Source organism: Protobothrops mucrosquamatus, unplaced genomic scaffold (assembly GCF_001527695.2).
Source record: "Protobothrops mucrosquamatus isolate PMUCROS unplaced genomic scaffold, P.Mucros_1.0 scaffold336, whole genome shotgun sequence".
Classification (NCBI taxonomy): Eukaryota; Metazoa; Chordata; class Lepidosauria; order Squamata; family Viperidae; genus Protobothrops; species Protobothrops mucrosquamatus.
The window spans coordinates 560,788-587,995 of record NW_015386674.1 but is presented as its reverse complement, the minus strand read 5'-3'; the positions used below and the strand labels follow the sequence as shown (position 1 = coordinate 587,995).

The window sequence follows — 27,208 nt, the reverse complement described above, 5'->3', positions numbered from 1 at the left end:
TAAAAGAGGGGGGACGTTTGGCTCATCTCACGCGGAACCCATAACAACGTGGTGGAGGCTACTCCCTCCTCCCGCGGCTCTATCCGCCGGCCTGGACGGTGCGGCTTCACCTCCCAAGTAGGCCCTTCCGAAATTCCCCGGGCTTCCCTACGGGGGCTTTGTCCTCCTTCCTGCTCGTTCCCTCCGCAGCCGTCGGTTGAGGGGGGTGCGGAGCGAGCCAGCGAGCGGAAGGAAAACTTTCGGTGGAGCCGCTTGGCTTTCCTCGAGAAAGGCCCGGCCGGCAGGTTGGCTTGGAAACCGGGGATTCGAGGGCGGGGGGGGAGGGGAGGGGAATGCTTCGGCCCTGGCTTAGGAAGGGGCGCCGAGATAAAACGGGCTGGGGAGGTTCGCCTCCTTCCCCGCTCCCAGTGGGAAGGGCACACTCTTCGCTTCCCTTCAGCGGGAGCTTTCGGTATTAAAATCCTCATTAATGGAAAAGGGGGTGGGGTGCTTGACGCGCAAGAGAAGCTGGACTTAGGAAGTTTCACCAAAAGCTGGAAGTTGGGATAAAGCTAAGATTGATGCGGACCCGAAAAGACCGGAGCGTCGGCGTTGTGTTTTTTTTTTAAAAGTCAGCCGGGCTTCATAAGATTTACTCTTAACAAGCGGGTCTGAAGTTGAAGCCTTGATTTGCAGTTTCCCCACATTTTGCAATGGCGATTAAAAACCGCAGTTGGGGGAAGATTAAAAACCTCACTTTAGGATTATTTTTGGCAGGAAATGGGACGAGGGCTATTTGGCTTATAGTTCCACGAATGTGATGAGAATAGACAATACCATTTAAGTTGAGGATACTTCTCTTGTAGAGATGGGGCAAGTGTCCCAAATGACATTAAACCATGATTTCCTGCTGTGTTGATCATCATGCTCATGTCCTTTTATCCTTTTCTTACTTTAATTCCACTTTGCTCTATCTACCAAGTTTATTGCCATACGATATAATTCTGCCTTGTAAGTAATCCTAGGATTACTTTTTTTAATGAAAGGAAGGTCTATGAAAATAACATGTGGCAATTTGGATTTTGCAGTGAGAAAATTAAGACTGTCAAAATTCTTCCTCCAATTTTCTCATTGTGTCTTTAGAAATTAGTCTGTACTTAGATTACACTAAATGTGCTACATAAATTTGAGTAATATTCAAAAACCGAATCAATGCTTGGACAGATATCAAGGTCTGTTCTAAAGAGTTTTTTATTAGGCACTTGTAGTTACATATTAGAGCCAGCAGTGCTCATTATACTGTGACGCCAGAACCCAAACCTAGTTCTGTTGAAAATGACCAGATAATAGAATGCATGAATAATAATTTTTATTAAGATATGAGATTTGGAAACAAGAATGTGCAGGATTGCAATGCTGATCCCATGTAGTCAAATACTAGTATTTCTGTAGAAAGTTGCTTTGGGGAGTTTGACAGTCCTGGTCATTTTCTGCAATGTTAGGAGAATATACTTTGTATATTTTAATCCTTTACATTGTTTACTCAGAAAAAATAATATGGAATTATAAGCCTAGAAACTTTTAAGTACTTCACCATCCAAAAAAAGAAAAGTGGAGTGTGGAAGCTTAATCATTATTCCATTTCTCCTTTGTCCTAGGCCTCTAGGGTCATGTTCACCTATGATGGTGGTTCTAGTTTAGGCAAGTAAAGATTTGGTAAAACTGAACCACATGGAAACTTAACTCATTTTAATATGTGGTCACTTGAGAAGTTAGGAAAAGTTTGAAGAATATGGAATTAGTATGGAATAATTATTTAACTTAAAACCTGTAAGGTATGTAGTGAGAAAGATATTTCTTAAGAATTTTCAGTTCTTGTGCTCCTTTTTGCTCCACTAAGCCGCATATCTCTAGAACTTGATCTGTGGAGGGATCTACTTCAGAATTAAAATATTGAGAGGCTGAGGAATTCTTCATTGAGTTATTATAAACCTAAGTCCATTAGCAACACTTTTGGCAACTTTGGAAATACAGGGGCTGTTCAACCATGGAGGAAACATTTTGCATCTTATAGTTTAGAAAGCTGCCCTCCTTGTTGCTACTTCTATCACACTATTTATTTTCATACTCCATTCAGGATTACAGCTTTAAAATAATAGTCTCTATCCTCCCTCCAGGATAAAAACTTAACTTTCTATAAAAACATAATTCCTTCCAAGTTATCGATTTCATTTATTCATGATTAATCCAGATGATGGCAAACCTCGGCCACCACTTTATCTGCCCTTATTCATTAGTTATTTTCCTGAATTGTGGGAATTTACATATTCTCTTTAGGCTCATTAAGAAGTCAATGAAGGTTTGGTTAGTATCTAATTTCATTCACTAGGTCAGTAGAGTTTCAGTTTTAACTTTAACTAGCATCTGTAGTGATATTTGAATGGCTGATACTTAAGTCTTGGCTTACTGTTTTTAACATTAATTGACTTAGAGAATGTGGGTGTGGAAATGTGTATAATAAAAAAAATGCTAAAGGATATTGTAGCTGAATATAGTATTCAACACCGTAAACTGATCTTAATATCACAGAATTGAAAGAGAAGTGGGGTTGGGTCTTTCATATAAGAAGGAAGCAAAACTATTGATAACAATTGTAACTTAGAAGGAATAATTAAAACCTAATTAAATATATCTATTGTGTAGACATCATGAAAATGGGGGAGGGTATTCTTTATTCTTTTACATTACAAATAATGCTTACTGGTTCAAATTAACACCTTTTTTCACACAGTACATTTTGCAGTTGATATTGCTTGACACTGGGAAAGGGATGACCAACACTGTATAAATAAGTTAAAAGAAGACTCAGGAAGTTTTGTAAATGACAGAAATATCAACATATTGGATAAGATTATTAGGATAAATGTTTAAGGTATTTTGCTAAAAGTGCTTCTAGTTTAAAGTTGCTGGAAACTGTAAAAGGGAACAGGAAATAGTTCCCTATTAATAAATTAACTGGGATTACTTTCTATAGTAGATTTGTATTCTGATACGTCAGTGATACATATTTTGAGACAGAGAGAAGGAATGTCAAAATTGCACTGAAAAAAAGCAATGTTTTTATTTCTCTGATCATCGTAGACAAAAAAATTCAATAAAATGCAATAGAATTCTGTGTAAGTGAATGAGTGGGCTACGGGAGGAAGACTTCCTTCATGAATAGCAAAAAAACCACAAGCTGCTGAAGTAGTGTATTTGATAGACTTTTTAGCATTTGTTAGTACTTTATATTTTTATATTACACAGAGACAAGAGACTGTATATAAGTTCTCAGTCCAATCAGTTCTTATTGTCTCAGTAAGAATTCAAGTGAATCTTTGCACAGGATTGTCTCTGCTGTATGAATAAGGTGAGAAAATGGTTGGTAATAATTAAAATTTCTGAGGGCTGGGAGAGGCTTATAAATGCCTTTGCTCCCTCTCTATGCTTTTCATGTACTATATTGAACTCAAAAACAAAAATAAAAGAAAAGCAATAGTAGTGTTTTAGAGAAAATGCCTTATGTAAGATTAATGTCTGGTGAATGTAATAGGCATTTTCTTTATTATCCAGAAATTCAGAAGAATATCTGAAGTATGGGAAAGACTTGCAAAAAGTTTTGTTTTCCTCCATTGTAAGTTATCTCAAGAATCTGCTAGTAGTTGCAATATAAGTGCTCCAGATTAATAAATAGTAGCCTCAAGGTCTGCTGGTTGATTACCTTAAGACTAAGATACGAACGGGTTGACTAAACAAACTAAGGAGAGAAGTAGGTCTATATTTTCCTTTACTGTTTCCGGATGATTAATTAAGTTAAGGATGACTGACGTTCCTTCTTTATCTTCATCTTTTACAAAATCAAACATTTTGTCACCCAGTAACATAACACAAGTATATTTTCCCTTCTATAGTAAAACGACGACGGATAGACCTGAGTTGTACTTGAAGCAGGAAGCTAGACTTTATTAATGACTAAATTAGTTTCCCAGTCTTGGGTGGAGACAGTATTATGAGGATGAAGACTGGAGCTCTCATATTACAAAATTAACCACCAACCTTCTTTGTTCTCCTGGACAGCATCAATTCTCTGCTTAAAGTTGGTTACAAGGAAATGAAGTACTTTAATAGCTTCTGAATCTTGGAAGAAGTAGAAATTCTTTCTTCTTTCTGGCTTTGCTAAGGTTGTTTTCACCATAGCATCATAGCACAAGCTTCCAACTTTACACTACCAAGGTTGATTGCATAAGAGAGAAAACTCAGATTTCAGGAAATGTATAATCCTCAGTATATATATGCTGAAAGGATCTGAAGAACCTTTGACAATTTAGGACTGAAGATAATATTTTTTCAAACAAAAATCTTGTGATTAAAGTTAGCTCTGGTTAGTTTTTTGTTTACTCAGAAGTAAGCTCCACTGAATTACATTATATTTTCTCATTGCTAGATTAGACAAGAAATGAATGCCAACTTACATTAGCAATAGAGACCAAGTTTTCCATGCAAAATTTACAGGCAAGACCATGGTTGAGAAGATCAGTCCCTAATATTTTCTTACAGCATTTGAAACTAGCGATATAGTCTTCCTATATCCGGAACTAAGCTTAAATAGGAGATGGGGATTACATTGACTTTTAGTTTGATACAGTACTCCATAGGATTGGGATCTTTGATTTTGCATTCCCAGTGTACGCTTACAATTATTGAAAGGATTGCTCTGCCTGAAAATGACCAAGTTCACAATCCATTTAGAGCCAGTCCTTTTCTAAGACCCAGCTTGATTGTTACTCAAACTATCTCCATGTATGGATGCAGGCTAATCAGGCTTTTTATTCATAGTAAAGTAGGTGGCATTTCTCTGAAAGGATGGTTGTAACTGTAAACCTTGATGGTCTTAACTTTTTTTTAATAAACGTTTTATTAATTTTTAAGAATTACAGTAGTGCTTAGTAAACAACATGTTGTCTGGCTTCAAATATTTAACATGGACTTCTTCAATATAAATCTGTTCAATACTACACAATCCAGTATTTTTTCCCAGATCCTCCTTTCTTCTCCATATTTTTTCCATTTTCCCCTCATTACACAGTTACAATTTTTGGTACTGTTAATGTATATTTATATAAGCATCTTCATATTTTACTAATATACAAATAATAATATCAATTCATAAATAAATAATGTCAATTCATTAATCAATATCCTGTTTTTCATGCTCTTGCTAAGGTTTAATTTCCCATCAGTGTTTGAAATATCTTTATCAGTTATGATTAATTACATTTATATAGCTAAAAGTTTTATTCATATCAATCCTCTTCTTCATATTTCCCATATAAAGAAAAAAGAAAAAAAATGCTATGTTAGTTCTAAATCATATCTTTCATTATAAAAGTCTAATATCTAAGGGTCAGCCGTTCTTTTAATCTTATTCAAACAAGTATTTCAATATATAATGCCCCTCTAAAAGGTCAATTCTTCCGTTTTTTTAAATCTGACTCTTGCTTTCTTTCTTTGCCAAGTAGCTTTCCAAGTCAGGGCAATTAGATGGCCCAGGAATTTTCTTCCTATTTTTTTAAAAATTGCTTAGCATGAGAAAGACAATTTAGGTAGGGTATTTGGGGGGGGGGGAGAATTGCACCCATTTATATTCTTAAACAACTCCCGGTTCTTTTCTCCCTCCATTTCTCTTTTCATTCTGTCTCCCAAGTTGTGACATTTCCCCTAATAGCTCTATATTCCATTTTTTAAAATCTTCCTTGCCATCAGATATATTTTGTGGACCTAAGAGGTAAAAGGTCTTTTGCATTTTCATTGTTATAGCTAAGTCTTGCACTATTTTGTTTGTATATAGTCGGTTATATTTCCCTTCTTTTATCTCTTCCATCTCTAAATCCATTTCCTCTATTTCATCTTCTGATTTCTGGTTTATTTGTTCATATTTTGTAGTTGTTATCTGGGAACTTTCTAGTTGTAGATTTAATTTGGAGATTTGCTCGTTTATATTGTCTAAATTGTTTTTGGTCTCATGATTTTTTTTAAGTCTTCTTTGCATTCAACAATTGTGTGGTGAATTAGTTGTAGCATAGAATATATTTCTTTCGGAAAGGTGTTTGTTTTTTCTTGAGGCATCATTCCTAGAGATCCTCTAGTACAGCGGTTCTCAACCTATGGGTCGCGACCCCATTTGGGGTCAATCGACCATTTCACGGGGGGTCGCCAAGCAAGGCTGTCTGCCATTTTTTTCCCCTTTTCCGGCGGGTGCCTTACCTCCCTTGAGCTGGGCCAGCTGGTGGTCGGCCTGCTCCGTCTCTGCCGCTTGCCAGCTACGCCTCGGCCGGCGCAGGGGGCGGAACCACGCATGCGTGGCGCTCCCGGGCAGGGAAAGTCCTCGACTTACAACCGGTTGGGCTCAGGAGCTGAATGCTGGCCAAATCAGGAGCTGAATGCTGGCCAAATCAGGAGCTGAATGCTGGCCAAATCAGGAGCTGAATGCTGGCCAACCCCCAGTGCCGTAATTTTTCCAACTCTTGGTGACGAGATCATAATGATCAGAGTTATTCTCATCTAGTCAAAGGAGATCAAAAGACCAGAAATATACATAGGAAATAAATCCAATAGATTCCAAAGTATAGGTTTAGTCCTGAAAGCCATATTTTATAGTGATCCTTTGTCTCAAGTATCCAAAAATTGTCAATCAGGCAAGGTTGTAATCCACAATGTTCGAAGTGTTAAAATGTTCAACCTCTCTTTAAACAGCTTAAAAGTCTCTCCCAGCCAAGCGTAGTCCAAGGTCAATTTTTTCTTTCTCTCCCACTAGCTCTAGAAGTTAAAAGTCCAAGCTCAGTAGGTATTTATAATCTAAGAAGGTCAGGGTGATAAGACCTTGATGGACTTCACTTATGGATGCAAAGAATAAAGAATTTGTGTCGCCTGATATTATTCTGCTCTTCTGTTGTTAGAATCTATGCAATCAACAGCCACAAGGAGTTTTGCAACGTTGCGAAGTTAGGTCTTTGAAACATTAATTTTAAGATCTGTATTCCTTGTTGCAGACGATCTAACATTTACCACAAATCTTTTAGTTCTCAGCCAGCAATGCTGTATGATCTCCATACAAAAATACACATATGTTCATGTTTGTGTTCCCATCCAAAATACCTCATATGTCATTACATATATTTATCCTTAAATACATGAATTAGCCAAACATATTTTTCTCTCATTCCTTAATTTTGAACCTTTCCTAAAGCATTCTCTTTATTTTCATGCATATTTGCTTCTACTATATACCACTATCACTACATCCAGTAACTAGTCTTATATTTGTGCAAAATATTCCATATTGTTTTATATGATTTTATAAATCAGCAATCATACATCACATCTCACATTCATGCATTTCTCAGTGACCCAAAGAGTGTCATTCTACTCAGCATAATGCCATACCATACTTTCCAAATATTGCTTATTGTCACCTCTCAAATTCTTTCAGTCAGAATTCTGCCAAACATCTCTACAAACACCTTAAAACTAATTCCTCTATAGTTTTTGCATATACTCTTGCTATTTTACTTATGTATAAGGGAACAATAATGGCATTCTTTAATACCATCTTCCAAATATATGTTAAACATGTTGCATAGCCACGCCCTGGGCAAATCACTTTTTTTTTAAACATTTCTCCAGTGACACCATTTGTACTGCAGTTTTATTATTTAGTGTTTTCTCAGTATTTATGATTTTCATCATTCATTTTTTCTCAAACACTAACATTTATAAGCATTCATTTCAATTTCTTATGACTATAATATCACTGCAATTTCTGTACAGACCTCTGAAATACTCTTTCCAACATTCTCATACTTCCATTTCATGCAAAATTATTTCATTGCTTTTAATTGAACTCCTTATTTGGCCCTTGTCACCCGATTCCAGAACAATTATTTCTGTCAAAATCATTTTTATTTCCTTGCCTCTTTTAATCTCAGTTGTTCCTTTATTTAATTACTTCTTTTTGGGGGGAAGGGAAGGGAAGCCTTCAAGTCAGTGTTGACTCTTGGAGACTACCTGGACAGGTCACGACAGTTTTCTTGGCAAGATTTCAGAAGTGATTGCCATTGCCTGTTTCTTAGAGCTGAGAGAGAATGTCTGGCTCAAAGTCATTTTTATGGCTTCATGTCTAAGATTTCTAGTCTGTTGTCTTAATTATTATGCCATCTGGCTCTCGTATTTAAAGCTGTTGTTTTTGCTGTATATCTATTAAACAGTTTCTTTCTTTGTTTTTAGTATCAATTACTTTTTTATATATATATTTCTCATCCATACCCTATTTAACTTTATTCTGCCATACATCCTTTTTCATATTTCCCATTAGTTTATGTACATTTTGTAACATACTGTGGGAAGTCAGAGCCCCAGAGAAGGAAATATTAAAAGGGCAGAAAAATATATTTTTCCTCAAAGGGATTTTTTTTTAAAAGCAGAAACCAAATCTCTCCGGCCTCAAATCTCTGCCCCAAGCAAGAGCCAGCCCTATACGAATGCAAATGTAAAACCATCAGAAAGTTTGTCAAGATAAAGAGACTTAAAATCTGCATATCCCACCCAAACTCTAGGAGTCATTAGCCCCATCACCAGGGAAGCAGGATATGATAATAGGATTAAACCACAGATATCAAGGCCTAGAAAAACACTCAGAAATATCCTCAAAGTTCATGCCACAGGAACAGGAAACTATTCCAAATGGAGGGCTGGAGGGGGGTATAAAAACCTACTACCCATGTGCTCAGCCCTTCTTCCCTCTGCTCTTTCCTGTAAGAACCATCTTTCTGCCTCTTCAATAAACTGTAACCTTCTTCCCAAAGCAGTCGCCATGTTGCTTATTTATCCCCCGGCTTGGATGAACCAGGATGAAGACTTTACTTCTGACAATACCGACATTCATTTTACCCTCTTCTAATCAGCTTCCATGTCTTTTCTTACATTTGATTTCATTCATTCTGTCTGTATTGAATTATAACATTTTTCATCCAAGACTTGTACTTTGTCTTCCTTCTGTTATTCTACTTTCATTGTTAATTCTATGTCCATTATTTTCAAATTGCAATAAAGTTGTTGTCTCTTACATTCAGAATCTCTCTGTCCTTTTATCATTCAGTAATTATCTCAATCTTTCAACATAAGCATCCAAGTCAATCATATTTTGATACATTATTCCTTTCCCTTTCTCTTAATTTCATACACAATGCATTTTTCCACTCCATTTTTTTTACATACCATTTTCCTACAAGTTCAGGGTTTGCTCTTTTTTGGCAGCACGGGGTGGGGGTGGGGGTGGGGGACAGAGAATTAGCCATGATTTGATTCCTTATTTGCAACAGATACTAACTGACCAGCTTATTGCCTGAGCCTGAAAGAGCCTGACATTGTGGTCTGAGAGTGACAGGCCCCAAGTTACCCAGCCAGCTTTCATGTCTAACATGGAATCAGGCCCCACAGCCTCTTGGTTTCTAGTCTAGTGTCTTAACCACTAGACCAAACTGGCTCTCTTTCCATTCCCTTCTATTCCATTTGTTAATTCTTGTTGTTAACCATTTGCTCCTCTTAAACTAGCAATGTAGCAATCTTCCATAGCTGGAATCATTAGTAGATGGTTCTATCCATATTGTCTTCCAACAGACCTGACCAGTTAAGGCTTCCACATAATGTTCTTTGGTAGTATAGAAAATGTATGTTAGATTACCAGCCTTAGTCACCTCATGTCACATGTAACATTTTCTAACAACAAAGTCAGCAGCAGTCAGTTTTGGTCTATTATGCCAAAACCACAATCAAAGTCCAGTTTTATCCTGGCATACTCATATGATTCAGTGCAAGGTATGGTCTCTGATCTAAAGACTACTTTGCAAGACAACATAATGTGGCATATTGATATAAACACAGAATGGAATATTAAATTGATAATAAAATTCCTTCAGTCATTTCTGAAATCAATTCAGGTCTGCCACGTTTTTACCCCTATTTCCTATAATTAGAATTATTATAGATATTTTTCTCTCATTTTTCAGTTTGTGTCACTAGTGAAATTAGACAAGGTAGATACCCAATTCTGAACAGGGTTGGTATTGTATATATTATGAACCAATGTCTTAACAGCTAAGATATTTCATGTTGGGCATGTTGTGTTACAAAGCTGACTTGATCTTGATCACTTGCTAAATGTCAGTTAACCTCTCAGCAGGTTGTTCAGATAAGAACACAGAAGAAAGTATGCTCACATTAACAAAACTGGGAAGGGAGGAAAGAAGAAAGGAAGGAAACATGGAAACATAATACTATATATCCACAGAGAACAGTTGCTCTGTGTAAATTCAGAAAACAGTTGCTCTGTGTAAATTCAGAAAAGACCAATCTAATATTTATAATTTATGAAAGTCTTTGGCAGATAAATTATGCAAGGACATAATCTAGGTAATTCTTCCTTTGTGTACTCTTAAATTTGGTTAGCTGTTTTAAATATTCTCCAGAGTAGAAAGCTGGTGCATGAATCAAATAAATGCATACAATTTCCAGGCTACTCCTTATTTCTAGTTATTTCTATTGTATTATCTTGAGCCTCAGCTTTTTTTATAAGGCAGGTTTTAACTTTCATTATGAATTATTTCACTATCTTTTTTGGCTAATGAAATAGCCTGCAAAATTTGGTGGTAACATTCTTGCAGACCAGCTTGATATCTGAGTCTGCTAGACCTGGAAGACCTGGTCGTATTTTGGAATAAGAACAAACATAGGGAGGGAATGATCTACAGTGATTTTTTTTTTTTGCAGGATTTATTCTCCTGTATTTTGGTTTGGTTTTGCTCAAATGTATAAATTGTCCTTGGTTCCCCGATTTTGTTATAAGTTCCTTTCCCAAAAAAATGGGTAGTATCAAATGACTGAGCCAGGTTCCCTGTGATACTCTCTGGAAATGAAAGTTGGACTTTGAAGAAATAAGAAGAGTATTGACACTTTTGAATTTTGGTTTTGGAGAAGACTCCTGTGAATACTGTGGATAGCCAAGAAAACAAACCAATGGATCATCAAACAAATCAACTCAAGAGTTCTCACTTGAGACACAAATGACTGAGCTCAAATAATCCTACAGACATACTATCTGTAGAACACCTATCTTTTTGGGAAAGGTGGAAGGAAAGAGAAGAGGACAACCAACCAGTGGCAACATGGATGGATTCACAGTGGTGATAGGGTGCCATTGTGGAAGAGCTGAAGGACCAGGTTAAGGACAAATCATCTCTGACAAAATCTTATCCGTATGATACTAACAGTTAATAATGACTTGATGGCATGTAATAAAAAAAGGTGTGATTTTGTTTTGTTATTCAGTAATTCAAGCCTATTTTTATGAGAACAAATGTTAGCAATTCCAGGAGCAATTTTTTAAATCAGGAAATCAATGCTATAGAGAAAGGATTGATTCTGGTTCCTGGCTACACTGGATATAGAAAAGTCTTCACACCCTTATTAAAATGCCAGGTTTTTGAGATGTAAAAAAATCAGATTAAGATAAATCACCTTAGAATTGTTTCCATCTTTAATATAAGATATAAGTTGTACAGTTAAAAAACAAACTAAAATCTTTTAGGAAAAAAATAACAATACAAACTAGAATAATATGGCAGCCTAAAGATGCACACCGTTAAACCAATACTTTGTTGAAACACTTTTGATGTTTATGACAACATTCAGTCTTTTAGGCTAGGAGCCTTTCAGTATGGCACATCTTGCCTTGGGAATCTTTGCCCACTCTTCCTTGCAAAAACACTTCCAATCTGTCAGATTGCATCACCTGCCCACAACCCTCTTCAAGTCACCCCACAGATTTTCATTTGGATTCAGGTCCAAGCTGTGAGTTTTGGGCCATTCCAAAACTTAGATCTTCTTCTGGTGAAGCCATTCTTTTGTTTATTTGGAAGTATGCTTTGGGTCATTGTTGTGCTGAAAGGCGAAATTCCTTTCCACCTTCAGCATTTTAGCAGAGGTCTGAAGGCTTTGTGCCAAAATTGACTGATATTTGGAACATTTCATTATTCCCTCTACCTTGAGTAAAGCCCCAGTGTTTTGTAGATTAAAATTCTACATACCAAAACAATATAGCTGTGCAGTGATTTAGATTTAATCACCAAAAGTATTTCAGTGATTCTGGGAAAAGACGCAGCTGCCCTAAGGTGCTGCATAAAGTCCTATATTTCTGTTTCTGGTAGCATCAAAATACTTTTTTGAAGATTATATACAAGTGCAAAAATGTTTAAATCCTTTATCTGTTACCGACTGGCTTTACACAGTGTACTAAGTTACAATTTGTCTGAATTATGATTTGTTAAAGATGCAGTGCCTGCATAAATATGTAATGCTAAATTATAAGATAAAAACCATATGTCTATGTTTGCCCAACTGTTTAAGCCATAAATTACATTATTCTTAAACTTTAAATAATGTTAGAATTAGTAATATTTTGAGGTGAAGACAGTGGATAAACTGTGCAGAATAGTGATAGGTTTACATTTGAAATAATACTGTATACAGTACTGTGGTTCTATCTTCTAGAGAAGTGATATTTGATGCAATTTAATCTTCCATTTAACCTGGGCTTCCGGTTCCGGATCGCAGTGCCAGTGGACATGCGGAGAGAGCGTTCTCTCCGCCGTCCGGTTTCCCTTCGTCGGAAGATCCTGGAAAGAGTCAAAAGTCACCCTGGGGGGTGACCACCGTTGAGGAGGACCCTTGCTAGATCGCGGAAGGGCGGTAGCCCTTCCGTTTGATCTGAGGCAGCTCCTTTGGACCGTCGGAGGAAAGATTGGCCATTAAAATGGCCGATCACTAAGCCGTGCCTGCCGAAATCCAAACTCATCACTAAGCACATCGAAGCACCGCGGAGGATTTGGGTGAGACTCTTCCTTCCGTTTCTCTTACCCCAACTACCTTCCTGTGAAAGCCTCCTGAAATCTCTTTCCCGCTTTTAACACATTTACTCACTTTGGGGAATTAAGCGTTGCGGGGGGGGAAAGAACAACTAATCTAAATAACTAAATAACTGGATTTGTATTTTTTGGATGCTTTGGGATCCCAAAAAGTTCCTACTACAGGGATCTATCATCTCATCTATTTCTTAACTTGGAAAAAAAATTAATTGGATAAAAGTCTTAACTGTTGTCTGGGAAAAGATTTTATAGTCTATCGGGGACACCTTGTGGTGAAGCCTGGTACAGCAACTGAACTTTTTTTGACTTAGGCCTGTTTATTCTTTAGAATTGGCCTTCACACTATCTAAAAAAAGATAAGAACCTGAAACAGCTGGGTGATGAAAATAACCTCTAGGAATAGTGGAGGTGGACATTTGTTGACTTTTACAAAACACAGCCTCCACTAAAAGTTTATTTCTAACCACCACAGAAATGGAGGAATTCTATCCACAACTTAACTAAAAGCTTATACTCGAAAAAATCCTTGAAGTCACTGAGCTTAATGAACTCCAGAGTGAAACACAAAGATGTCACCTTAAAACCACAAATGGAAACCCAGACTTTAACTGATGAACTTACAAACCAAAAAACAACTGAAGAGGAACCAATTAATATCAAAGTGGATTCTACACAACAACAAATACAATCTATGGAGAATTTTCACAAACAAATCTTGATTTCAACTAAAGTACTTGTAACTCAAAAAGCAACAGAAATTGAAGAAAGCAATATTAAGATGGAAACACAATATATTGAGAATTTAGACAACTTTGACAATCAAAAAACAACTACAATACTGGATATGACCTTTTACTCTAGCCAGACGAAATTGGAAAAAGAAGACCTGACTGAACTGATGACAAACATCCTAAATCAAACAGGGAGATCTGAACTACTAACTAGGGCAACAATTCAATTAGTACAAAGGGGCCATTTCCTTTGAAAAAATCATATCTGGATGGTCTCCCTTGATTCAAACAACGTGTAGGAATGAAGGGAGACCCACTTGAGGATTCGGGGGCACTGGTATGGAAACCTGTTTGGCACCCAAAAAAAAGCTAGAGTCAGATTCAAAAATGGGATTCCCCTGTTCCTCTTTCTCCTTATCGCTGATTGATGATGGAACAGCTTAAAATTTTACCTAATGGACTAAGGAGATTTTTAGAGGTATTGATTGATCTAATATCCAGGATTTAGACCTATAAAGGAAATGAAAATTAGCTATTAGATTATAGTTTTGAAATGTAATATGGAAAGGGGTTTGTGACAATGAAAGAGCTATTAAATAAATAATGAGCTATTAGGACGAGAAATAGAATATACTCTTGAAAATGTAACTATCTGAACAATAAGTGTATTTTAGACATAACTACTCTGTAATGAAATTAGGGAAATTGGGATTACCTGAAGTTTAAACATGGTTATTAAAGGCCAAATTGGAATATGGTAATTGGAATTAGGAAAAATTTAAAAACAGGACTTGGATGTGTATAAACAAAATTATATTGACAAATGTATTGAATGACTGAGGTATAATTAGAAATGTATTAACTTGAATTTGATACAATAATTAAGGGAACTAGAGAGGGAGCTTTTAATGATGTAATATGAGATATGTATGAAAGATTTTGTTATTGGACTATTGACTATCCTACCACCGCGCTGCTTCCTAAATACTTGGCTGTAAAATTGAAAAACTAATAAAATTTCTTATAAAAAAAATCTTCCATTTAACCTTTCTTCAAGGAAAAACAAAGAAAGTCCAGTTCCTCTCTTGATATCTTCTAAAATAGTTTCTTCTAGTTTTTCTGAAATGGATGAAAATGATGGAAGAAGAAACTACTGCTTCCCATAGAAAATTCTGTAATTTGGGGATGATCCCCAAATAGAGTACTTGAGATTTTTTTTAAAAAAATGTATCTTTGATAAAGGCAGCAAGCTCATGCCACAAGTTACTTGAAGAACCTGTTCTTCTTACCTGTATATCATTTGGAAAGTAGTGGCACCCAAAGTTTTTTGAATTGTGAACTGTCTTGAATTCAAAGCCTAGAGCCATTTTGAGCCTAGAGCCATTGTATTAAATGCAGAATAATCGCTTCTTTCATTTGAAAGTGTTGGAACTCAAAATGGGACATTTTGCATTTGAGGTGTTTTGCATACCCGTAATTTTAAATAATACCCCAACTCTTCTAATGTTATATAATTGATGGCTGTTCACTCCATGTATTCCCACATGTGTCATTATTTACATGGTTGTGCATATGATTCATGGAGAAGCTGAGTTATTTATCTTCAGACTTCAAGCAGTCTATGGTAAAAACTGTGGCATTGTTTTTAAGTCAAAGCCTTTATCTGTATCTTCTTAGACAGCAAAATATTTACTGATTCAGTAGGACTCTGAGAGAGCAGTGGTTTTTACAAGATCAGGGTTGGGGAACCAGGATCAAGAAAATAATTTATAACATATAATCTGTTTTGCCACCTTCCATGTGCATATTTTGACTTGGCACTAATTGTCCTCCACCCTGTTTATCCTTCTTCCCTCAAGAATACAAGCAGTAGCTGAACTGTAACATAGCTAAAATGCTTAGTTTTCTGACATAGTGAAACTTAATAAAAACATACGTAGGAAAGATGGAACACTTAACTACTTGGCTTCGTTTTACAATTATGAGAAAACAATGGTTCAGATTGGAAGGGAATCCCCCCCCCCCCCGCAAAAAATAAATAAATCAGAACCTCTGTTTTGTTTAATGGTTTGGTTCCATCCCCCAGCTCTTTCCATTGTAATTATATTCATCTCAGCAGAATAATCATCTTTAGCCAGAAATTTTGACAGGCAGCGTTCTGACAGCTATACTGTCTTTTTCAAAGTTTTCATATGTCTATAGCCCTTTAAATAAACTAACATAGAAAGTATGAGGCAGCTGGTTAAAAAGATAAAATGGAGGTACAGTATATATTTGCTATTGTAATCTAAGAGGTTTTATTCTAGTGCACTTTTTCTGAAACCCAAAATAGTATATAATACTCAGGTAACAAAACTGCTTGTGCCTATACTTTTTTTCCATTGGGCTCTTTAAACATTTTTCCTTAGAACTTGTGCAATGGAAAGTGGTATAAAAATGGCACAGTGTCAGATATCTAACCAAGATGTGAATGTTGGTCACCCAATTCATTGTGTTTACTTAAGAATAAACGGTGTAGTTTGTCAGCTTTAATTGAAGTACCTATTTAAAGTTCAAGCTGTAAATACATTCCTTAATGAAAGAAGTCCATAGTTTCTGTGTTCTCTTGTTCATATCCTCTTTAATGGTAGTATTAAAAGAACGACATGTTTGTATAGTATTGATCATTGAAAATCAAACATTCAGGATAAAATCATTTTTAAAACTCTATATAAAAATCATGCGGGTTAACAATACATCGTAATACTTGTACTTCACAAATGTTATCATGATCAACATAGGTTGTAAATAAGGATCATTTGTAATGTGATGTAATAATAATCATGATTGCCTTTTCACAGTGGAAGGCTTCTAAGCCAATGACACACTTCCAATTATGGTGCCCAAAAAAAGATGATCAATTTCTCCCTCAAACCCTTTTTTCACGTCAAATTCTAGATGCCTATTCAAAAGAAAAAAGAAAAGGAAAGTAATACTGGTGGCTGGAAGAAAGGATAGGGAAGAATGCAGTAAATAAGAGAAACTGTGCAACTGTTGAAATTATTCATTCCACTTTAATACATGTCAATAATAAATTTGTCTATATAATTAGCTTATTTCTCAAGTTATACATAATCATTTCTCAGTATTTTCTTCTACTAAAAATGTTCCCACTTTAAACATAGTAGTTCTCAAGTTATTGTGCTTTAAATAGTGACTTCGATATTTTAAATTTTGCTTATAATGATGTCTTAATCAGTATATTTTTTCCTTTGGCCAATATCATATGTAGATACATACCATATTTAACCACTTGGTAACATAGGATGCTTAACTAAATGTAAAGAATATATTTAAATTCTGGCTACTTTCAGACCTGTGAAGGGAACTAAATTGTAGCTTCATCTGTAGTAGAAATAATCTTTGCATTTTAACCATTGACAGATTTAAAGTTGTGTATGTTTTCATGGGTTGTAAAGTAAAGTTCTTGTGCAAACATTTTAATTTGAAAGATTCATAATTCCTGTTGGTGTAATAAACAAACACTGCTATAGTATATAGATCTACTTTTCCCAATTTGGTACCTTCTGGAAGTGTAGACTTCAACCCAGAGCCAGCATGGCCATTGCTGGGAATCGCAGAAGCTGAAGTTCTTGTTTTCAAGGGCATCAATTTGGGGTTTAGAATCATGATCATCATTTTGAGAACATTGTTAGGTGATTGAATTAATACTGCAAATGATACTCTATTTTCCTCCTTCCCGCTGAGATTTTTCTCCTATCATAGAAACAGCACAAAGATACTTTTGGAATGGAAGCCTTGCTTTTCATCCCATATGTAGTCCTCAGCCTTTATATCTTTGTTTATTATTAGATATTTTTATCTATGCTTGATTAAGTTAAAAAAAGGATAAAGACCAGAAGTTTATCGAATGGTTGACAGGATCTTCTATTTGCAAAATATGCTTATGCTTCTGGTGGGTGTCCTGCATTCCTCAGCAAATTGTCATCTCAGAAACTTCTACTGCAATAAATTAAAACTGAATTTTTTAAGAGGTTGAATACTCAGCATTCAAAATGTGTGAATGTTTGTCCCATTCTGATAAATGTTCCATTGAAAACAACTGATAGTCTACTCCATTACAAATTCATATTGAGAATATTTCAGTACTGCTTTGTAAAAAGCTGCCTAAACGATTTTTATTTTCTCCCTCTTTATATCTTCCACCAAAAATTGCTAGCAGTTTTAAAGCTTTGGGGGATGGAGGGAGGCATTTACCTGGTGTTATCTGAACATGGAGCAGAAATCTTAGTCACTTCCAGTGCCAGAGTTCTGAATAAAGTCTCTGTGGGGAGGATTATCCCTTTGTATTGTTCTGCTCCAACCATCTTCAAATAACTGTAAAGCACTGTTTTCACACCCAAGCCTTTTGTAGAATTGGGAATTTTTAAAGGCAACAGCCCATTGTGAACCTATTCTGTGTCCTCAGCTGCATTGTCATTCCTTGCAGAGTAATTTCTCTCCTATGTATGATTTGCAGCAGGAACATTTAAAAAGCAAACTTTTGAGCAGGTAGTATCCCTAGTGAGGGTCTGTCTCTCCAGTAAAAGAATAACGGACAACAACGACCACCATTAATTTTTTGATATTTAATATTCCACCCAGCATTAATCTGTCCTCCAGTTGCGAATGGTATGTGGGAATAAAAAACCCCGTTTTGTCTGTTTTTAGCTCAGGCTTTCATTTACATTCATGGTGTTATCTTATCTCTGACACACACATTGTTTGTCCTAAAAAGACAGTGCCATGATTTAGAGTTCTCTGAGCTATTATCGGGGAAGATCGATATGCTCATAAGAGCCTGTCCCTTTCTGGAGGTAATAGGTGTAGGAAGCTTTACTGGGTTTGCAGATCACCATTGCTGCTGGATTACAACCTGTTTATTATGCGTAGTTATTTTACAGTGGCAAAGCTGCCATATTTACTTCAGCACAATCCTAGTGCTGTCACTTTGGATTGTTTTTAACCAAGATTACTAAAAAGCTACACTTAAATCTTTCCTTTTTCCATAACTCCTGCAATGTTCATTAATATCAAAAGAAGAAACTCGAACTCTGAAGTTTCGCATGCTGTTTTCTGTTTAAATGACATCAGAACACTATAAAAAAGGGAAAATCACAAAACAAGAATGGACTACATATACTATTATCTCTGGTTGCTTTAATTGCTACAGAAGTCTTAAAAGGTACCCCAAATGTGGCAAATATTGGAACCATTTTAGATTTCATGCTTGCAGACAAATCCAATGTAGCTAGCTAGCTAGCTAGCTATAATATTTGTTAAATAATTCCCTCAGGTCAAAGTGTCTTAGGAAAAATAAATTAAGTTACCAAAAAAAGCTACTAGTAAAGTAGAGTGGTGCAGTGGCCTAGAGGTGAAGACGCTCACCTCCCACACGGAAGGTTGAAAGTTCAATCCTAGGCAGTGACAGATGTTTCTCTATCAGGGCACAAAGAGAAAATATCTGCTGTGAATTCTGCTTAGGTATCAGGAAGGGCATCCAGCTGGTAAACACTCAGCTCCACTCAGATGCCCCAACCCTACCCAGAAGCAAGGAATTACAGGGGCGTAAAAAGAAAAAAAAAACCACTAGCAAAACAGTTTATAAAGCAGATTGTCTGTGTATAATTGAAAGTGAAATTATTTTGGCTATACCTCATTCTGGTGCTCATTAAGCTAAATGGTTTACACTTAAGTGCTTTGGCTCCAGATGACCAATGGAATCGATAGTGGCCTTAATTATATAGTTTGCAGCCATCTTTTGATAGCATCTCGGCCCATTTTGTACTGGCTGATATCCTATCACCTTCTAGTTTGTTTGCTTCTTTACAGTAAGAAGGGAAAAGGTGTCATGGTCTTCCCCCATTTCTCTTCTCTTCCCTGTTTCATCACCATCCACCCATGCTTATTCAGAAGGGCAGGTGGAGGAGCTATGATACAAAAATAACAGCTTCATTTTACAGTTGCTCTAGACTTCCCACCTCTTTGCTGACGGTTAGGAATGCAGGCTAATCTCAAATTAATTCTATGGATATGAACAAGGTAAGTAAACTGATGCCTAACCGTGGGTAGGAGTCTGGTTAAAGTAGGGCCTAATTACATTTTGTCAAAGGTTTGGGTTTATACAATACACAATGTTTTTAATGAATGACTTAGTGCTTTTGATTATTGAAAACTGGAGGAAGATATAAGACCTAATGCTGACGCTTCCATTTCTAGAATGAGCGTGTAAAATGGTTGATTGCGTGGACTACTTCATCTCTGCTACCTTCCTAATGGAAGGTGTAGTCCTAGGGTTCATATGGCCTATGAACCCCTTTTTTTGTGGTCTACAGAGGCCCTGGAGATCACACTATCAAAATTTGGCAGCTAAGTATCAAATTGTGGAGATGGAAAGAAAGAAGAACAGAAAACCAAAGAAAAAGGTATAAGCTGTCAGATTGATTTAAACATTTAAAAGCACCTTTTAAAAATGCTCTATCAGACCCTACTTTCTTCTGTTTGCATGACATCACCACTTCAAGGCCTTGCCCACTGTAGCCTTCAGCTGTTTTTTTTTAAAAGCGTGACCTGAGGCTGCCAAAAAAATTGTCCACTTATGGCTGACCTCTCTCTTTAGCCCAGTCTCCTTCCTTTGCTCTTTTTCCATGTCCATTCCACATTTAACTTCTCTGGCTCCTTATTCCTTTTCCAGCGTACCTATCTGGGTGAGGAGGAGGAGAAGAGGATGGCTCAATTTCTCCAGATGGAGATCCCCAACTTTGGTAATAGCATCTTGGAATGCCTGAATGAGCAGCGGTTACAGGGGCTATATTGTGATGTCTCAGTGGTGGTGAAAGGCCACGCTTTCAAGGCACACCGGGCTGTGCTGGCTGCAAGCAGTTGTTACTTCCGGGACCTTTTCAACAATAGCAAGAGCACTGTGGTGGAGCTTCCTGCCGCTGTGCAGCCTCAATCCTTTCAGCAGATCCTTAGTTTCTGCTACACTGGCCGCCTAAGCATGAATGTGGGTGATCAGTTTCTGCTCATGTACACAGCAGGGTTCCTGCAGATCCAGGAGATTATGGAAAAAGGGACTGAGTTCTTCCTGAAGGTCAGCTCACCCAGCTGTGACTCGCAAGGCCTGCACACTGAGGAGGCGCCTTCATCTGAGCCACAGAGCCCTGTGGCACAGACATCTACCTGGCCTTCTGGCAATACGCCCTTACCCCTGGTCTCTCGTGTAAAGACAGAGCAACAGGAGTCAGACTCTGTCCAATGCACATTTGTGGTTAAGAGGCTGTGGGAAAGCAGCCAGAAGGAAGGGAGTAGTGGCGGCAGTAATGGCAGCCGCAAAATGGCCAAGATCTCCTCCCAGCAAGAGTTGAGCGGGGGGAGCCGGCAGGCTCAGCAGCAGGTGCAACAACAACAACAACAGGTCCAGCAGCAACAACAGCAACAGGCTCAGCAGCAGCAGCAACAACAGGCAGCACTAACGGGGGGAGGTGGAGGGGCAGGCGTGGTCAGCGGCCCCAGTACTTCAGATCAGACAAGCCCTGGCACCTCCAGTGCCTACACCAGTGACAGCCCCAGTTCCTATCACAATGAAGAAGATGAAGAGGAAGATGCACCCGAGGAAGGCTCCGATGAGCAGTACCGACAAATCTGCAACATGTACACAATGTACAGCATGATGAATGTAGGGCAGGCGGGTGAGTATCCCATGTGGACTGTTAAAAAGCATTGTGACTGTGTTCTGCTTGCTTTAAACAAAGGAAAAGGGAATGTATTGTGCTCCACTCCTGTTTTGATCAGAATATTCACAGAGATGAGAGGCAAGGGAGATCTTGTAGGTTGGATAGTAAGCATGACAACAGAATCCTTGAATCTCAGCTTTGCATATTGTCTGCTTAACTTTACATTTATTGCCAAAGCCGATACATGTTGAATATGTTCGCTTCTGTTGTTTAAAAAGTGAGACATGACTATACTTCTCTTTGAGTCCTATGGACAGCAGAAATGTGTAGTGGGTATCCAGCTGGAGAGCCAGTTTGGTATAGTGTTTAAGGTGCCAGGCTAGAAATTGGGAGAATGTGAGTTCTAGTCCTGCCTTAGGCACAAAACCAGATGGGTGGATTTGGGGCCAGTCACTTTCTCTTAGCCCTAGGAAGAAAGCAATGGCAAACCACTTCTGAAAAAGTTTGCCAAGAAAACTGCAAGGACATATCCAGGGAATTTCCAAGAATAGGACACAATAGAACAAAAGGGGGGGAGGGAATCCACAGCTATTTTTGATTCCTGACATGAGGGAATGTTTGTGCATATTGCAATTGACCAATATGAAACAAGTGGGTGTGTTCTGATATATTTTGTATGTGTTTGTTTGTGGATTTGTTTTTATGTACGTGAGAGAGAGAAGTGTGAAGGAGGATTTTAGACTAGGAATAATTAGAAATAAATCTCCAAATATTAACAATGATGTCAGCCAAGAGGAATGGTATGAATAATATTTATAAAGTGAAGGTATATTTGAAAGTAACAGACTAACCAAGGCTTTGAGTCCATACTCTGAGGCCAAGCTTCATGGCCTATATTTTGCTAGATATTTTTTTCTGCGGGTGACTTTTGTTCTCTTGCTCATAGCATTAAAACAGGGAGGGACAAGGTAAGCCATCAAGGTGAATTTCTTGCTTAATGCAGGAAGCCATTATTCATAACAGAGGGCTGTCAGCCTCCACCTGAACACATCAAGTAAGGGACAGGGACAAACTGCAACTTTGAATATCAAACCAGAATGCTATGACCGTGACGAAGGGAACTTGGGTGTTCTGGACCTTTTCATGACTTCTCTGCTCAGGGATTGGGAGGTCTTCTGAAATACAAGTAATAAAAAATGTCTGCTGAAAAGTGAAATCATAGCAACAGGTTTAAGCTTCGCAAAGTCAAGAGTTGTCACTTCTGCCTTGGTGACTTATAAACAGAACTAGCAAGGCTGCCCTCAAAGAAAATTCAGAAATGCTGGAAATAGTATAGTGCAGAAGATTCTTGTCACCTATTGACAGGCCTGAGCTAGCCTTCCTCTGTAATGTATACATTTGGGCCATCCACAACTTGCTTGTTCGTATTCTACCCAAATCCAAGCAGTTCTCTCTTTTTTTATACCTAAAAGGCTCAATAGCCCAAGTAACCCAGTCTCGGGGGTTGACGGAAGAGACCTTACCGAGATTGGGCCAGCTTGATCTGTACAACTAGTAAGTCTTTCTCTGTTTTAACTTTTAATATTTGGGGGTTGCATCCTCTGAGGTGCTTTAAGCACGCCATGTGATCTGTGTTAAGAGGCAACTGAGAACTTTCCTTGTTTTCAGCCTTTGACAAGTTTTTTTTGCTTCACAGCTGCTGCACCATATGTCCTTTATTTTTTTGTTAATTTATTTTTGTAGATAGCTTTAAAGCAGTGTTTCTCAACCTTGACAATTTTAAGGCATGTGGACTTCAACTCCCAGAATGCCACAGCCAGCAATGCTGGCTGTGGAATTCTGGGAGTTGAAGTCCACATGCCTTAAAATTGTCAAGGTTGAGAAACACTGCTTTAAAGTATTGCACTCATATCTACACTGAGAAAAAAATAGGGTATGACTTGTTTTTAAAAAATAAAGAATAAAATAAGTATTGAGGGGTCCAATCACCGTAGAAAAGCTGCAATTTTTCAGCCTGCCTGATTGCTTCCCAGTCTTCAGCATTCACTCCCTTGGTACGGAAAAGTTTGTGAAACACTTTGAGAATGTGCCCTATAAATATGGAGGAGGAGGAGGAGGATGAATAGCAATCGCTGCTTGAGATGAATAAACAAATCCAGCGGTAGTGGATTTTCTCCCCCCCCCCGTGTCAGCATTGCACATCTTTGCCTTCCTTGACATAATGAGGGAATGCAGCCAGACTACCATGTTTTATGGAAAGGGGACTGAAACATAGGCTCTTAAAAGACATTCTGCTCCTGGAAGAGGAAGAGGTAGCTGTTGCAATTCCATTTTTTTTTTTTTTTACAAAAGGATGCAGTGGTTTCTGAGTTCAAGGAGATCTTTAAATGACTTGCTTAAGAATACTCTTCAAGAGCAGGTTGCAAATGTAGTTGCAGAATTTAAACATTTCAAAGAGAAGAATGGCTTTCATATCCGTTCACCGCTTTCTCCAATTTTCCTCCTGCCCTTTTTTTTTCCCCCCCGTTTTTCAGCAGAAAAAGTAGAAGCGCTGCCAGATCAGGTGCAGTCAGAGTCTCGTAACCGGATACGAGTGCGACAGGACCTAGCTTCACTGCCTGCAGAGCTCATCAATCAGATTGGAAACCGATGCCATCCGAAGCTGTATGACGAGGGTGATCCGGCTGAGAAACTGGAACTTGTGATAGGTAGGACTACTTAGGGTTGAAACTGATTTCAGTAAATCGGAGAAATCTTGCTTGCCTCCTGCATAAAATTCATTCTGTTTTTTGGGGGGATTATTTTTTTTTGTCTAAATGAAAAGCAATCCTGATTGTTACGTTACAACAGAGTCAAAAATTTGGGCTAACGTTATTTAAAGATGCCTTTAATTCCCAATTTTTTTTAAAAAAAGGAAAGAGTATTAGCATTACTTGTTATGGCACCTTCTATATGTCAGAATACTGAGCCATGGAAAAGAGATCTGAGGAAAATGAATAGCAAGATAAAATTATGCCTGGTTTTTTTCTACTGAAATGGGTGTAATTTGTACATGTGAATATGGACTTGGAGTCCAATTAGTTGTGAGGGTAGCTCATCCAGAGCAGATCAATATTTCATCCTTGTAGATATGCTCAGTGGCATCAGTTAAAATGATTTGTAAAGAACTCCATCATTACTTTTTAATGTGTATAGTTTCTGAATGTGACATATTGTTAATCGGTCTTTATGGCTTTCCGTTGTCCTACAAGGAACTGAGATACCACCTATTGATTGGTGACCAGCACTGAGTAGGAAAAGTAGTGCCCCAGTTCAGTTAGTCATATTAGCAGTTCTTGCCTGTGCTCATTCCAAAAGCTTTACTCCTCACTTGATCTAAGGAATGGGTTTCCAAAATACAGGCTTCTTCCAGCCCAGCAAAATACTCTTTTTGCAAGCAATTCTATGTGTTTAAAATTTCAAGGCTCTTGCTCAGGTTTGACTTTGTCCTCTGGATATCTGTAAGCCACTAAAATTGCTAGCCACAGATGTGATTCCCAAACAGATCGTGTGCCGTACTACAGAAGTCCTGTGTGTAGCTGACTTGGTTGGATCAAAGCTATCAAGTGAAGTGGTCTGTTTGCCAAACCACTATGTGGCATCACAATATTGGAAGTAGCAAGAAATGGGATGAATCTCACCTTAACCGCATTATCTTTTGTCCATTACATAAAGCTTTCGATATGTTGCTTGATAAGGTGTTATATTGGCCTGTACACAGTTTGAATGTACACAACAGGCTTTGTTTCTGTTCAGGAACTAATGTGTACATCACTCGGGCACAGTTGATGAATTGCCATGTTAGTGCTGGGACACGGCACAAAGTACTTCTCAGGCGGCTACTAGCATCCTTTTTTGACCGGTGAGTAAATGATCTTCTATGCCAGTGATGGTGAACCTTTTAGAGACTGAGTGCCCAAAAACCGCCCCGCCCCTCCTGCCTCCACCCCGCCCCCCCGCAGAGCCACCCACTGCCTCCATGGCCGACCGCAGCCGATCGCCAGGCGGCCCAACAGCACCATGGTGGCCACAGGGGTGCGATGGCGGAGTCTTTCCCTGCTGCCCAGCTGCCATGTCCTTGGCTGCACTGCTCTGCGTGGGCCGCGCCCAGGGGCGACTCTCCTCCGGGGGGCTGCTGGTGAGGAGGGGGCCACGGGGGAAGGTGGGGCTAGGGTGATAGTGCGTGTGCCCACAGAGAGGGCTCTGAGTGCCGCCTCTGGCACACGTGCCATAGGTTCACCACCACTGTTCTATGCTATGGAGAAATAAGTATGTGGATATAGGTGACTCTTCCTTCTCATCCAATGTTCCTTTCTGTTCTGGAGGTGTAGTGCTAGGTTCAAGGAACAAGACAGTAACTGAGACTCAGCTAAAGACAGACAGTATACAAGCGGACAGAATTGGCCATTAGCAGAAAAGCAGAGTAAGACACAGTGTGTAATAACACTTTAATTGCCTTCTTATTGCTAGGAACACCCTTGCCAACAGTTGTGGCACTGGAATCCGTTCTTCCACCAATGACCCCAGCCGGAAACCTCTCGACAGCCGAGTGTTGCATGCTGTGAAGTGTGAGTGTCTCTTCAAAATATTTTTTATGGGAGAGTGAATAAAATATAGGAGCAAATTAGTACTTCCCACTTGAAAGATAGGTTGGATACCTAGGAAATCTAGCTAGCATATAGTCTGAGTTACCAAAATCTGTAGTGCTTATGTACCACAGATAAATGTAGTGCCAGATTTAAAAGTTTGAAATTAGTCATTTCTCCCAGTTCCTGCTGAAGTTTTAAACTAGGCCCTGAGTCTTTGCAAGTTTGAGTAGGTCTTGAGGCTTGAAACAGAGGCTAAGAGCCATGGGAACGTTCCCAATTGCTGCTGTAGCAACCATGATTAAGGTAGCCTTCATTTTCTTTCTCCAGTTTATTGCCAGAACTTTGCCCCAAACTTCAAGGAGAGTGAGATGAATGCAATTGCTGCTGATATGTGCACAAATGCACGACGTGTTGTCCGTAAGAGCTGGATGCCTAAACTGAAACTACTGATGGCTGAAGGCGACGCCTACACAACCTTCATCAATGACAGTGGCAAAATGGAGCCCGACATCATGGGTGTGGAGCACAATTTTGAGACCAGCAGCCATGATGGGGATGCAGGCACCTCAGCCGAAGGCCTCCAGTGAAGTGTGCCCACCTCTTTTTCCAGGCAATGGTTTTTAATTTCCTAATTTGATCTTTTTTTTTTTTTTGTAGAATCGTTTTCCACCTTTTCTCATTTTCTTTTTATTATTGTTGGTTTGTTTGTTTTGTTTTGTTTTGTTTTTTGTTTTGGCAGAGGGGAAAGAAAGCATTGTGCTATCTCCTTTTTTAAAACAAAGATTCTTAAATATTGACCTTTCTTCCTCAGGCACTACAGGTAGTTTGAGCTGAGCTGCCGCTGTTGCTACTGCACTGGCAGTTCCAACTGGCATTTCTCCTCTCCCAGCCCCTTCTTTTGCGACTGTTTTGATAACGTATTTTAGTGGGAGGAAAAAAAACAACCAAATCCACTTGCAAATACACTAAGGAAGTAATGTAATGTCCAGAACGCTACCTGTTCCTTCATCATATTGTTTGTTGTCTCCAGATTAACTGTAACTTGGCTGTAACTTGGACTGACCATTACTTAAGTCTTTACTTTCTGGAGAATGGGGAAATATTGGGCTTACAACAAACACTGAGCAGGAAAAGGACTG

At 38.3% G+C, this 27,208-nt stretch overlaps 1 protein-coding gene across 1 annotated transcript; it reads left to right on the top strand.

Annotated features, from left to right (window-relative positions):
* The first annotated feature begins 20,483 nt into the window (after positions 1–20,483).
* On the top strand, positions 20,484–26,688 carry NACC1 (nucleus accumbens associated 1). The gene is made up of 5 exons (XM_015815347.2): positions 20,484–21,456; positions 23,976–24,149; positions 25,237–25,342; positions 25,951–26,048; positions 26,397–26,688. Exons 1-5 carry the CDS (start codon positions 20,493–20,495, stop codon positions 26,654–26,656), a joined length of 1,602 nt encoding a protein of 533 aa, XP_015670833.1. The 5' UTR covers positions 20,484–20,492; the 3' UTR covers positions 26,657–26,688.
* The last annotated feature ends 520 nt before the right edge of the window (positions 26,689–27,208 follow it).

Coding starts and splice junctions, on each gene's coding strand:
- NACC1 (XM_015815347.2), top strand. CDS start 20,493: ATGGCTCAATTTCTCCAGATGGAGATCCCCAACTTTGGTAATAGCATC. Junction 21,457..23,975: donor GATGAATGTAGGGCAGGCGG/GTGAGTATCCCA, acceptor CCCGTTTTTCAG/CAGAAAAAGTAGAAGCGCTG. Junction 25,343..25,950: donor CTAGCATCCTTTTTTGACCG/GTGAGTAAATGA, acceptor TCTTATTGCTAG/GAACACCCTTGCCAACAGTT.